This window comes from Xyrauchen texanus, chromosome 47 (assembly GCF_025860055.1).
Source record: "Xyrauchen texanus isolate HMW12.3.18 chromosome 47, RBS_HiC_50CHRs, whole genome shotgun sequence".
Classification (NCBI taxonomy): Eukaryota; Metazoa; Chordata; class Actinopteri; order Cypriniformes; family Catostomidae; genus Xyrauchen; species Xyrauchen texanus.
The window spans coordinates 22993113-23007846 of NC_068322.1; the positions used below are offsets into that span (position 1 = coordinate 22993113).

The 14734-nt window shown below is 41.5% G+C and overlaps 1 protein-coding gene across 1 annotated transcript in view; it reads left to right on the forward strand.

Moving 5' to 3' along the window:
* The first annotated feature begins 227 nt into the window (after nt 1-227).
* Nucleotides 228-14734, forward strand: part of LOC127638671 (proton myo-inositol cotransporter) — a 126438-nt gene continuing 111931 nt past the window's right edge. Inside the window, exon 1 of the mRNA XM_052120291.1 lies at nt 228-945. Coding sequence (XP_051976251.1) covers nt 387-945 — 559 coding nt within the window. The 5' untranslated portion in view covers nt 228-386. The remainder of the gene's footprint in view (nt 946-14734) is intronic.

Consider the following 14734-nt stretch of genomic DNA (forward strand, 5'->3'; position numbering starts at 1 on the left):
TAAAGACAGGCAGAACTTTAAAAGACTGTTGTGGTGAAGTGTAGACAAACTCTAGAATAGTTGATGCTCTGTGGTATCTGTTCAAATAGACGAGTTCTCTGCACGTGTGTTGGTGTGTATCTCTGTGACCTCATGCCACGTCATGATGACGCTGAGCTCTACCTTTTGCCTCCACTCTCATCACTCTCTTATTCTTGAGACAGGAGGCACAGAGCAGAGTGGCACAACTTATGAGGAGTCTACAGAGATAATTCATAAACAAACAAACAAAACTCAACGAGACAGCACCTGGATAAAGATCAGCCTTTTTTTCAGGATTTCTTCACCGTGTCTTTTCATTATAACTCATCCTGCGCATTTTATTATTTTATTATAGTTTTTCACTTATGTCCCGCAAATCTAGCGATGACTATCACTTGCGTAGCATGAGCAATCTTATGGGCGAGAGGAGGAAGCGCGCGTCGGATGATGGAGAGCGAAGTCTCATCAAAGCTCCGTCCAGCGCCAGCATCAGCAGCAGCAGCAGCGGCCACACGCCCGCCGCATCCTCGGTGACACCAACCACCGCGCCCGAGGACCTGGAGCGTGCGGCGCGTAAACAGTTCCAGCAGGATGTCACGCCGGACTTCGTGTACGTCCTGGCTGTGTTCTCCGCGATCGGCGGATTTCTGTTCGGCTACGACACCGGGGTGGTGTCCGGGGCGATGCTATTGCTCAAGAGGGAGATGAATATAACTGCCCTGTGGCAGGAGTTGTTGGTGTCCGGGACTGTGGCCGCGGCGGCGGTGTCCGCGCTGTTCGGCGGTTTACTCAACGGGCTGTTCGGACGGCGGGTGTGCATCCTGCTGGCCAGCTTTACTTTCTCCGTCGGGGGGATTGTGTTGGGATCTGCTCCTAATAAAGAAGCGCTGCTGGTTGGACGCCTCATAGTGGGACTTGGGCTGGGTAAGTGACTCCTGACAAGTTACTATAGTAAACCTGTGGTTGTTTGGAGTTGGCTATAGTGCTCTAAACCTTTGTAGCCTAATATGAAATTATCTGTAACAGGTATCTGTAGCCTAATTAGTATCCTATTGAGAACTAGTAGCTCCTAATAAACATCCAAAAAAATAAATAAACCAACATATATATATATATTTTTTTTTAAATATGTATGTCCTCATATAGGGACAGTGAGACTAAGTTGTAAAATGTTAAATTGTACCAAGCTATGGAAAGTCTTTTTATTTTTCATATTTTTTTTTATTGTTTATTACTGTATGTTTCCAGGAGTGTTGGCTATTCATGTTTTTGAGACTTTACAGACATTACAGCTGATTTTCTGTAAAGGTTCTTTGGAACAATGTGTATCGGGAAAAGCACAAATAAAAAAAACTATACAAATTAATTCTAAAAAAAAATGTCTACTTTGGTATTACAATCTCAATGTTCTTTATTTGCACTGTCAAACAAACAAGTGATAGCCAGTGCTGAAGCATTTTACTAATTAGCATAATTAATTATGATACAAGCAATGGCCAGCATCATCCAATCACAGCCAACCATGTTAAAATAAAATTATACATTATCCATTCTGAATCTATGTACTGATTATCATTGTCCCATGTCTGCCAACTATGTTGAGTGGTCCAAACATATTGGTCAGATGTTATGAGTGAATGCACTAGAAATATTATAGGATGCTCCCTTGCTCCCTATTTAGTGAATGACATTACACCAGTGTTCTGTCTGTCTGCACTGGTCTCGTAACAGTTTTAGATACACCTTATTTTCATCCTTACTCTATATAAAGCCTCTGAACACAAAATGTTTCAGCTTTCGAATGAACCCATGGATTCTCAATGTGATAATGCACAGTAAATATAGGATTTCTTAGGGGAAAATAAACCTATAGTCCATGTCAGTGGTCATTAAAATGGCATATTGGGTGAAACTACTCTAATCTTTTGACTCAAACAGTTTTCAACGTAAAAACTTAATGAGGTATCTTACCAGATTAATTATTTTGTTGTTTCTCCCAAAGACAAACTCATGTGGTTTTGTCACATAACTTGGTGTGTCAAAATCTTAACCCTTTTCTAACCTAAACACGTTAAAGCTAAAGTTGAGCCATGGTTAAACAATATCACATGCTCTCTTAGACAACTGTGCCCTCTCAAGCCCTGTGGGATGCTTTGTCTAACTTTCAAAAGGCATCATTACACAGAACTGCCACAAACCTAAAATTCTCTTTTCTACAATCAATTCTGTACTCAATCCATCTGTAAAGACTCTCCCAGAGTCATCTCCCAAATCTTATGATAACTTTTTCAGATTTTTTGTAAATAAATTGCTGATCAGAGATCTCAGATCTTGCCAACCTCTTATTGCCCATCTGAACTCTCTTCTTGCACAAATTTCTGGAGTGAGTTTGAACCCATTTCTCTTTCCACTCTAATTATTGTTCAATTTAAGCACACGTTTTGTTCATTTGATATCATCCCGCCACATATTATTATGCAGTTTATTGATTATGTGGGGCTTAATAAATAAATCGCTTATCACAGGTACATTACCCAATGATCATGAACATACCTTAGTGGTTCCATCTCTTAAGGGACCAAACCTTGACTCTGCTGATCCTATATAGTACAGGGCCATATCTAATTTGCCTTTCATCTCAAAAGTAATTGAGAAAGAGGTCTTACTCCAATTGCAGTCTTTCTTGACTTCAAACTACATTTATGAGAGGTTCCCTATCTGTCATTCACTCGACGTTGTGTTGATGTAGTGACACTATGTGTCACTCTTGGTTGCCCCAAACCCCTCTGATCTTTCAGAAAAGGCCAATGGAATTGGCAAGTGGAATTTGCATGCCACTCCCCTAGACATACGGGTATAAAAAGAGCTGGCTCGCAACAGCTCATTCAGATTTTTTCTTTGGAGCCAAGTGGCGTTGGGCAGTGCCGTTCCACTGCCGTTCCATTCACCCTACAACGAGAGGCATATACTGTTGGATATACGGTGCATTTCGGCAGCTTTCTTCCACCCTGCACGATTGATGCAGAGTACGCCCCTGGGTGCTTCGGCAGATGAAAGATTATATATTCTTGCAGAAAAGAGTATATTATCTTCTAAAAGGGTGTGCACTGATGGAGAGCGTCTTTATAAAGATGCCTTTCTGTCTGTGTGTAGTTCCTGGATGCAATCGCTATCTCTCTACCTCTGATGGCCACGAGCGCTGTCTCACGTGTATCGGCCGTAGTCACGTTGAGTCAGCGTTCTTGGATGTTCAGGTTTCCACTGCAAGATCATGACCATGGCAACGTTGTGGTTGTGGCTTTAATTCTTCCTGGGGAAAACCACTCCAGCTGCTCCCCACCCTGGGCCTTCTACCTACATTTACGAGGCTGGGTCGGTTAGCGCTGGGGGCAATTGGGGACCCCAATGGGAGTGCTTCCACTGGGTAATCCCCCACAGACCTTGCATTCCCCAGTACGCTCGTTTGCCCCAGTCGAGTTCTGGGATGAGACAGGCAGCTTGCCTCAGGGCGAGTTTAATGTCTCTTTCGGAGTTCGTGAGCAGGATGAGCTCTCGATTGCAGCATCAGAGAGCGGGTGTGGCTGCCCAGTCTGAGGCTGACGCAGAGCTGACCGCCACGCTTGCCCGGGCTGCCGCGAGTTGGGCTGGAGTGGAGCCCTCCACCCTGCCCTGAGCCCTTGTGGCTTGATGATTGGTTCCTGGGTTTGGAGCGCCACTCATGGCCGCACCCTCCCCGGTCCTATTCTTCTAAGAACTAACAAAGTCATGGCAGGGACCTTTTACTGCCCGGACCCGACCTGCATGCCATGGCACTCCTGCAAGTACACCAGGCCAAGGCATTGAAAGAGCTGCATGTGCGTAGTCCTGACCCCAAAGTGATGCAGGAGCTGCGCTCCTTGAACGATCTTGCCCTCCAGGTGATGAAGGTCATGGCATGGGCACTCGGGCCGGTGATGGGCACCTTGGTGTTCCAGGAGCGCCACCTATGGCTGGATTTGATCGAGATTAAGGACGCTGACAAGGTTCGCTTCCTCGATGCTCGCATCTTCCAGAACGGCCTATTCGGTGACACCGTTGAGGGCTTTGCCCAGCAGTTCTTAGTGGTGAAGAAGCAGACGGAGGCCATTCAAGACATCCTGCCCCAGCGCGGTTCAAGGTCCCGCACCCCTTCTGCTCGCTGCCGAGAGCGTCCCCTTGTGACTGCAACTCAGGCGGCTCCACCGCAGCCCAAGCGAACCGCTCGCAGGAACTTTGCCCCCCCGTCTCAAGGTCCAGCGCTAACAGCACTAGGAAGGCCCCCAAGAGCCCCTGAGATGGACCCAGGGAGGAAGAGGCCCGCTGGAACCCCAGAGCTGCGCTCTGCACAGACTCCCGTTCAAGTTGCTGAATCAGAAGCACTTTTTGTCATGGTTTGGCATCAAGATTGGTTCGCGGCGGTAGACCTCTCAGCCACCCTTCCTGCAGTTTGCTTTCTAGGGCATATCAGTACAAGGTCCTCCCCTTCGGTCTGTCCCTATCACCTCGCAGCTTTAAGAAAGTTGTATAGGCAGCCCTTGCCCCGCTAAGAGAAGTGGGCATCCGCATCCTCAATCATCTCACATCCCTGGCGAGTTCCCCTGAGGGAGGACCTACACTCTCAGGGACGGGGACCATCTGGCACCTGCGCCCAGACCTCTGGAATCTCCACGTCTGGCCCCTAGATGGGACATGGATGATCTAAGTGGCCTACCACCGTTAGTGGTTGACACGATCAATCAGGCCAGCTGTATGCCTTGAAGTGCTGTCTGTTTGCAAATTGGTGTTCTTCCCGATTCGAAGACCCCCAGAGATGCGCAGTCGGGTATGTGATTGCCTTCCTGCAGGAGAGGCTGGAGTGGAGGCTGTCCCCCTCTGCCTTGAAGGTGTATGTGGCCGCTATAGAGGTGCACCACTATGTGGTGGACTGTAAGTCACTAGGGAAGCTCAACCTGATCATCATGTTCCTGAGAGGTGGCAGGTGGTTGAATCCTCCTAGGCCGTGCCTCATTACCTTCTGGGATCTCTCTGTGATCATGCTGAGCCTGCGGAGAGCCCTGTTTGAACCCCTAGAGTCAGTCTCATTGAAGACTGCCTTCCTGACTGTGTTCATGTCCATCAAGAGGGTTAGGGACTTGCAGGCGTTCTCTGTCAGAGACACAAGCAAGGAGTTCCATTCGGAATACTCTTACGTGGTCTTGAGACCCCGACCGGGCTATGTGTCCAAGGTTCCCACGCCCCGCGTGGAAGCAGACCCAGCCTTGTCGTTGCTGTGTCCGGTGCGTGCTTTGCACATCTACTTGGATCGCACACAGAGCTTTAGATGCTCTGAGCAGATCTTTGTCTGCTTTGGTGGACAGCGGAAAGGGAAAGTCTCTAAACAGAGGCTTGCACACTGGATCCTGGATACCATCGCTTTGGTATCAAGTGCATACCAGGCCAAGTGCATTCCCTCCCCTTTGGGATTACAAACACACTCCAAGAGGAGTGTGGCATCCTCCTGGGCACTAGCCAACAGTGCCTCTCTTGCAGACATCTGCAGAGCAGTGGGCTGGGCAACACCCAATACCTTTGTGAAATTTTAGAATGTGTGGGTTGAGCCGGTTTCTTTCCGTGTGTTTGTCAGGTACGAACAGGTAAGTATGCGAGGCAGCTGGCCAGGTGTACTGCTTGCGTACAGCAACTTTCCCCTCCTGGAGGGGAAGACGTGTACTTCTTTCCCCCATGCAAGTTCACCAGATGGTGAGCCCTGGATGTCTTTCCTCCCTAGCCCTGTGGCTGGCGAATTCGGCGGAGGAATTCGTAGCCGGGCCCAGTACATGTGCTAGGATGCCCTGTACTGTGGTAGGTACTCCACATGTGCTGGTTACCTGTGGTAACACCTTGTGATGTGTTTTCCATGGTACGGTTTCCCTGTTGGTAAAATCAGCATCTCCCTTGGGCAGAGTTCCCACTGCCAACAGTCGGCGTGTTTGTAGAGCTCCTCCCCTCCAGGTTGGGACCTACCACAGCGCTAGTGTGACGTATTTGCAACGTTAACCTCTATTCTGGGCAGGATGTGGTCTCAGCTGTGTCTTTCCCTCCTGAGAAAGAACAGCTTCCCCAATGCTAATACATTTGGCCCCAGCCGAATGCCGAAAAAAGAGAGAAAAGGCCGCGGCTGGCTTTTACTTCTTGTAATTCTTGTACTTTTAGAACTTAGTGCAGCATTCGACATGGTCGACCATGGCATACTTATTTCTCATCTTGAACACTGCGTGGGTCTAAAGGGAACAGTTTTGAAATGTTTCACCCATACCTGACGGGTAGAAGGTTCTGTCAGTTTATGCTTCTCAACGTCATCTACAGCACATTTTCTGTGGGGAGTCCCTCAGGACTCCATACTGGCCCCTGCTCTATTTACATTATAACATGCTTCCAATTGGATCTATTTTTAGAAAACATGGTAAGTCCTTCACTGTTACACTGGCGACACACAGATCTATTTGGCCCTTAAACGTACAGGAAACAATATTTTTGATCCTCTTATGGCTTGCTTAAATTATATAAAACTTTGGGTGTCCTCAAACTTCCTAAACGAAATGAAAATAAAACAGAGATCAACTTGTCCGGTCCTTCATATGGTTCTCTTTCTAGTAATCTTAATCTAGATCACCTTGCTTTTCAAGTTAAAACATATGTAAAAAACTTAGGTGTCCTACTAGACAGTGATCTCAAGCTTGATAAACAAGTAAATTGAGTTGTTAGAGCTAGTTTCTTCCATCTCTGTCTTTTAACCAAAGTCAAGCCCTTTCTCTCATTGCATGATTTCAAAAGAGTGATCCATGTGTTTATTTAATCTTGCTTAAATTACTGTAATTCTCTGTACTATGGAATTAACTCCACCACTCTGGTCCAGAATGCAGCAGCTAGACTGCAATCATGTTGGGTCTTCAGAAATGTGAATATATATTACACCCATTTTAGTGTTGCTTAACTGGTTACTGGTTCGTTTCAGAGTTTATTTAAAAATGATTTTATTTGTTTATAAATCCCTGAACAATTTAGCCCCCACTTATCTCTCTGATCTACTGTGTTCCTATAACCCCTCTAGAGCTCTTAGATCAGGGACACAAAGACTTCTTACTCAACCCAGGTCTAGATTAAAGCAAAGGGGTGAACATACATTTGCAAACATCAGAGCCGCACCAACACTACCGATTTTTAAATCACTACTAAAAACTTCAGTTTTTCTCTCTGGCTTTTAATGTTGTCTAATGAATGTTTTGTTTTATTCTTTCTATGTCTCCTTATTTTGATTTTACATTTTCTGATTTTGTAAAGCACATTGTTCAGTGGCTGTTGGATAAACTGTGCTGTATAAATAAACTTTGACTTTGACTTTACTGACAGCCCAGAGTGTCCTGAACTGAGATTAGTTGGTTTAAATTAAAGGAAATTATGCATAGTGCATAGCGAAGACAAAACATACAGTCCATGCATGCAAGGACATGGGGTCACCCTAGGTTATAGCCTAAGCTATAAACAAAATGATGGTAAAAATATCAGTAACCTTTTACATTAATAGTCCTTTTGTTAAGAGATTATAAAGAGTTTATTAATGACCAATACGTCATTTACAAATGCATAATAAATCATAAATAACATGCTTAAAAGGGTGACTTTATGCAATACCTGCCAAAGAGTGAGCCATTTTACCTCACATGCTAACAATTATTCAACATTATTAACCTGTGAAAATGTTCCTTAGATCTATAAAATATGTCAAGCTGAATTATTACTGTTTGTGATTGGCAGAGACAAAGATAACTAGAACAGTTATTTTATTGTGTAAAACTGTGTTTAAGTTGATTATGCTAATTTGACAAAATTATAATGAAATATATAATTCTATTTTTATAGCATATAGTAATGAAAGGGCAGTACATTTCTAATTTTCCCTTTTAAAACTCACTTCTAAGAGATTCTTTTCAGATTTACAGTCACTTAATGATGTAAAAACATTTAAAGTCTAATTTCAAATTGCTTTAATAAAACATATTTAGTAATGGTGAATAGAGCTTACAGCTATTGTTTCCAGTTTGCCAATTTCCAAAATTCTTTGTCACTACAAGCTGGTGTGATAGCAATAGCATACAGCATATTCCAACCTCAATATTTAGTTATATATTGTGTGTGTGTGTGTGTGTGTCTTTGTTGTGTCTGATGCTTGTAATGAGTGTAATTAAAGGTCAAATGGAGCCCTGCTGCAGAAACCAAATAAACCAAACCAAACATAAAAATCAATGAAGACTGAACATATCTGAAGAAATTCATTTAACAAATGCCGTATTCTTTATATGTATTTCAGAAAATCATTTTGTTCATCCAAATGATTACATACCTGATAGTTTTAGACTACTGTTAATGTATTAATGAAGCGTTTTCACTGTTCTAAAGAACGTATTTACCTCCTATAAGACAAAATGCACGTATTTAAGACTTAACAAAAGCTCACAGTTTTGCTCATTAATGTGAGTTCAATATGCCTGATTATTCTAAAAGATTTCAGTCAGTCAATTTAATTGCTTTGTTTAAAGAGTACTGAGTGAGTCATAAAGTGTGTATAAGATCAAAGGCTCTGATAAGATTTCAAGCTGCGCTTCATTGAAAATTCTGAACTATATTTAACGAAGCCAATTAGTCTTGAGTCATAAGAATTCACATGATTTGACTGGGTGGTAAGACTGACAGAGCTCCACTCACTCGAGAAGTATTTCTCATTAATGTGTGTACCATGTGGGGCTTCCAAGAATGAGCCAAATGTCCCTTGAGTGTTAGGAAAGAGCAATTTGGCTTAAAGCCTATGGTCTAGGATTACACACTGTCATTAGGGGAGATTGTTGTGTTCTCAACCTTAATTTTGTCTGGCCGATGCCTTGATTGCTCAAATATAGAGAATCACATTTGTTTTTCACTCATTTAAGTGACCATACTTATTCAAAATACACTTATAGAATCTGCGTCCAATTAATCTTATTTTTCAGTGCACATTTCCAAACAACATTAGGGGTGCTATTCTAAACAAGCATGAATATAAAGCAACAGTCTGGTTCTGGTAGTACAAATCTTATTCATTTCATCCATAGGGGAATTGAAACCTAACAGTAATTTATAAACTTTTAAAGTCAGACCAACTGTGAACACTGAAGTTGTAAATCGATGGTATATGCTTCTGTTGAAGCCATCAGTCAGCGTTATTTAATCTTCATTAAAAATAAAAATAATGTTTAACAAATTTCTGTAGAACAACTACACTACCCATAATGCTGGAGAGAAAGATAAACCAATCAGAGAATCAAGGCAAACAAAGTGCGCCAAAAGAGCTTTGTCCACTGATATGACACACTGTGAATGACGCATTTGAGTCTCCCTAAGCTCCTAAACTACGTATATGTTTTGCAATACAATTTTTATATATTGCTTATATACTTATAATAATAAAAACTTTGAATCAATATTTTTTATTTTTCCTTTTTTTTTTTTTATTTGATTTGCAATGTGGGCTCTATTGACTTGGTCCAATAAGAAGCAACCTAGCAACCACCCAGAACATCATAGCACATGCATAGCAACACCATGGCTACCACCCACAACACCCTTTAATTGTGGTTGAAATGTTTACATGGTAAGCACTATTTCTAGATTGTATTTCTCAATTCATTCATGTCTAATATAAATACCACAGTCATTTTCTCATAAATGTGAATTTCATAGTCTTGAACTTTCCAGATAGGTCATGTATCCTTTTTTTTTTTAGAAGAAAAAAGTCTAAGAACTGTACTTTAAATCAATAGCTTTATATTTTTTCATTGTTTTTAATTTGATCACGCCATCGCATTGTAGGCTCTCTTGGTTTAGGCGTGGGCTCTATTGAATTACAACAATAAGAGACCACCTAGCAACCACCCTGAACACCCTAGCAACCACCAAGCAATTACCCAGAACTAGTGTCAGCAATAAATTGACCTCGGCCACAAACCGTGTTGCTGCGCAGTGAAGTTACTGTTTCCATGGTGAACACACATAGCTGACTTCGCGGCATCCTCACGGGACGGTTTTAATATTTGCAATTTCACACTTCTAACTTCACACAAATTATGTTTGAGATGGCACAAAGCTGGGGAAAGAAGATGGTCGAAATGGCATTGAAAAGAAAATACCCGGAGAATGGTAAGTAACAGTGACAGATTAAACATTTAGAGGCTAGGCTATCACAATATAAACACCTGTCAGCCACCAGGGCGGGACTTCCTCTCAGAGGTCCATTCAGATAGCATTATGCTAATTGACAGGCGATGTTTTAAATAGCTTTGCTTACCTGCCCCTGATCCTCCCTGCTCCTAGCTGTAACTTTATCCTCTGTAACTTCACATCATCGCCGATGCCATGTCATCATTTTGTTGTTCATGTCACAAAGTTATAATCCAACCAGCGGTGGAAAAATATTCAATAACTAGAAAAGCATGTGGTCCTATTCAAAATAAATTTTCCCAATTTGGGCCTTGACACAGCTTAGCAATGTGAGACTTTAAGCAGCCGTTTCAGCATCAGAACAGCTTCTGGGTGGAAAATATTGACCTAAAATGGTCAAATTAGTTTGGGTTTGGTATATCCATGTTCAGGAAAACAAATGGTTCCAATTATTTCAAATACAGTGTATAACACACCCAGAGCCCAAGTTGTGGCAAAATAATTTTTGGAGAATCTGTAGTTACCGCCTTTTTCCTTGGTATGGTGCCACGTTTTTGGTAAGTAATACAAAGCAAGAACACAGTAACTGCAAAATAGGGGTAAAATATCAAATTAAATATGAGGATTGATATGTACAAAGAATAAGCTAATATAAAGTAACAAAACAGCCACATGTCCAATAATCTACCTACAACTACTTAGGCTGGATGACAGGATAACTTTAAAGTCATTTTTCTCAGTTCTGCACTCTGCGTAGTTACTGCCTTTTTGCTTTGTAGGGCAGTAAAGCACAGGGCTGTTAATCAGAAGATCACTGGTTCTAACCCCACGGCCACCACCATTTTGTCCATGAGCAAGGCACTTAACTCCAGGTTGCTCCGGGGGGATTGTCCCTGTTATAATTGCACTGTAAGTCGCTTTGGATAAAAGCATCTGCCAAATGCATAAATGTAAATGTAAATGTAATAGAAGTGTTAACTTGCATCAATTGCTACATTTACCAAATTTGTCAATGGATAGTAAACATTTTGAATCTTCAATGGGTTTTTTTTTTTTGTTTTAAGATTAAGCAAATTTGAGTAAATAATGTATAAAATAAGATTTTGTTTCACTTTAGAGATTTTGCGTTCATCTGATTTTTAGATCAATTGTATTATGTATTTTGGCATTTGTATCATCCCTCTGCATCCTGCTCTCTAGGTATCGGTATTGCCATCATATGGCAATTGCCATGGCCATTAAAAAATACATATCAGTTGACCACTACCCAGAACATCCTAGCAACCACATAGAAATGCCATGGCTACCACCAACAACACCCTAGCATTATGGTGGAGAGTATTGCATGGCAAGTATTTTCTATAGAAAAAATGAAAATATTCATCTTTCCCCATTCAATTTGTCTATTAAAAATAATGCTGCATTTTTATACATATATTGTCTTGTAGCTTTCCCAAAAGCTTACTCTGGCTTTTTTTGTTTTAGAAGAAATAAGAAAATATCTAATAATTGACCACGGACTTAAGCTTTAAACGATTGAGTCCAATTATTCTTGCACTGACCTTTCAGGTAACACAAAACCAGAAGGTCAAAACCAGGGTCTAGAAGGGTTAAACCATAAAATGAATGACCTTTTCGACAGCCCATTATCTTCATTTTGCATGGGACTATGACAGCGAAATCACTCTGGATGCAATTCATGAATACAGTGTTCAGAAAATCAACTTGAAGTCTGGATGGGCACACTTACATATTTAAAAAAAAAACTACCATCTCACTAATTGGTCTTAAGGGAAACCAGCATAATAAAGTTTGTTTTGGGTTCACATAACCATAGGACATGTTTCATTTGAGGTGTTTACATACAATGGATTCTAATGTTCAAAAGAAAAGAGTTCAACAAAATGGAAATTTTGGGTCTCAAGATACTTTTCAAAAGTTTGACCATTTTCAACTTGAGATTGTGGCAGGATGCTAAAAAAAACATTCAACTTGATGTTTTTTTTTTAATAACTAGTGAACTATTCAGCCATGGTCACCCATGCTTAAAGGGTTCTGGCAATTCCTCACTCTAAATATCCTTCAAATTGGGCCCCAGCACTTCATACAGATCACAGATGGTGTAAAGTAGCAGTTCAGCTGACTTGGTGACGTCTGAGCTGATGGTGTGATGAGAGAATTTAAACTGTCCTCAATCGTCTGTTGTCTCCATGACTCCACCACTCTTTTGGAGTGAAAGGCCATTAGAGTGATGGCTTCTCACGGTAAGTGTCTGGGGGAGGCAGTTGGCTGCATGTATGAGTTGTAGCTTTAAGACACTGTTGCTGATAATAAGGGACAGCAACAACTTCAGTGTGGAGTCCCACACTAATGAGTCCACTCTTTGAAGAACAGTAAACTTAGCCAAAAACATCTATGGTTTCTTCAGAAGATTAACACAATCCGCCACACTGGCATACCACTTTTTTTTCAGCAGCCACTTTTTCTGGATAATGGTAACATGATATTTTTATGTATTATACTTTTGAAAACTCATTTTGTATAATAGTGCCAGTGAATTGATACTTTATGTTAAGAATTTCCCAGTGCTTTAAAGCAGTTTTCGGAAAAGCCACGTAATTACTGATGGCCATTAATGTAAATACTTGCAGCAGAGGATCACGCTTGGCTCACTATAAATTTAAAAGCTTCAATAAGGGTTTACATGGCCATGGAAAAACCTGAAAATAAATGCCTAAATATGAATGTAAATAATTTGAAGATAATGCATTTCTAAATGAATATAAATTCCTAAATGTTGAACACTGGAAAATTCTTTGATCATATAGAAATCTGATATATGTATAAATGTACATTTGGTACTTTTCACATGCCTTTTCTAAATAGATTTTACTGTTTTAGCCCAAACTCACACTTTCAATATTAAAATATGGAAATCCATGCTAAAAATAAAAATGATTTCATATTTAAAACTATGTTCATCTTATCAAAGAGTGAAATGTGCATACTCTCTCAGTCCTCTTTGCACCTTGCACCTTGCAGTGCTTGAGTGCAGTTCAAGGGAGTGCCACCTCACTCTGTCAGCTGCTGCTGTGGAGGCTGTCTGGAGGGTCAGTTTTCTTGCTTTCAGCTCTCTCTCAACTGTCCTGCACCATGTTACCTTGGGTCTGCCAAGGTTTATTTTTCCTTGTGGCGTACAGTGGAGATCTGTCCTGGATGGTTTGCATTGGTTTGGAAGACGTCTTGGCTTGGGCTCAATGATGGTAGTACAGGAGGACACACAGGAGGATGCTAAGGAGGTTGCTCTTGAAAATCTTGATCTTGGTGTTCAAGTTGGTGGACCTCCATATAGGCTTGAACATAGCAAGCCATTGGTTTACTCTGCTAATCCTGCTGTTAACTTTGCTACGGCCCTCCTTTCTACATCTAAGGGCTGGAGAGGAGAGTATCAAAAACAAATGTGAGGAGAGAGAGAGGGACACCATTCTCCAGGTCCCAGTGCAAGCAAAAAACACAGCAACACAAGATTTAAAAGTATGAAAAAAACAAGTTTTATTTAACAAATTGTGGGATATAAACAAATAAGGCTTCAGGAGTGGAAATGGACAAAATAATAAATAAAAGACATTCTTGTAGGCAATCACAATCAACTGATTTTGTTGCCAAGGTAGACAAATTGTTCCACCGCTTCTAGGGGACTGTCATCGATGATGTGTTCCTCTACTCTTGAGTTTTTTTTATCAGTTGGGTCTTCTTGGTATTGACTTTAAGGCTGATGGTGCTGGCTATATCTGAGAGGCTTTCCACCTTCTGCTGCATATCTTGGTGTTTGCTTGAAAGCAACACTATGTCGCCAGTGTAGTCCAGTTCTACTAACACTGATGTGAGCATCCACTGGATCCCCTGTTTCCTTCCCTCTGTGGTTCAGCGCATCAGCCAGTCGACTGCCAATGAGAAGAGTGTTGGTGAGAGGATACAGCCTTGCTTGATGCCAGTGTTTACCTGGAAAGCTTCTGACAGATGGTTCTGGTGGATGACTTTACACAAAATTTTTCATAGAATGACTTAATGATGTTACTTAAGTTTTGGGGTATCCAATAATGCCAACAAAGGATCTTCCATAGCTACGCTCATTGTAGGCTATCGAAAGCTTTCTCAAAGTCCACAAATACAATGTAGATTATGCTGTTCCATTCATGGGACTGTTCAATAATCTATTGTAAAACAAAATTGTGATCAATGTAGAATCTTTCTTTTCTGAAACCGGCTTCTTCTTGGTGGAGAGTGGTATCTACTCTGTCAGAGATACGTTGGAGTATGACGTGACTGAAGACTTTGCTGGTAAGTGATATTAGTGAAATACCTCTCCAGTTGTTACAGTTGCCAAGTTTCCCATTCTTTGGTATTTTGACTATGATGCTGGACTTCCAGATGTCAGGGGATTCTTCACTGTCCCAGATTTCCT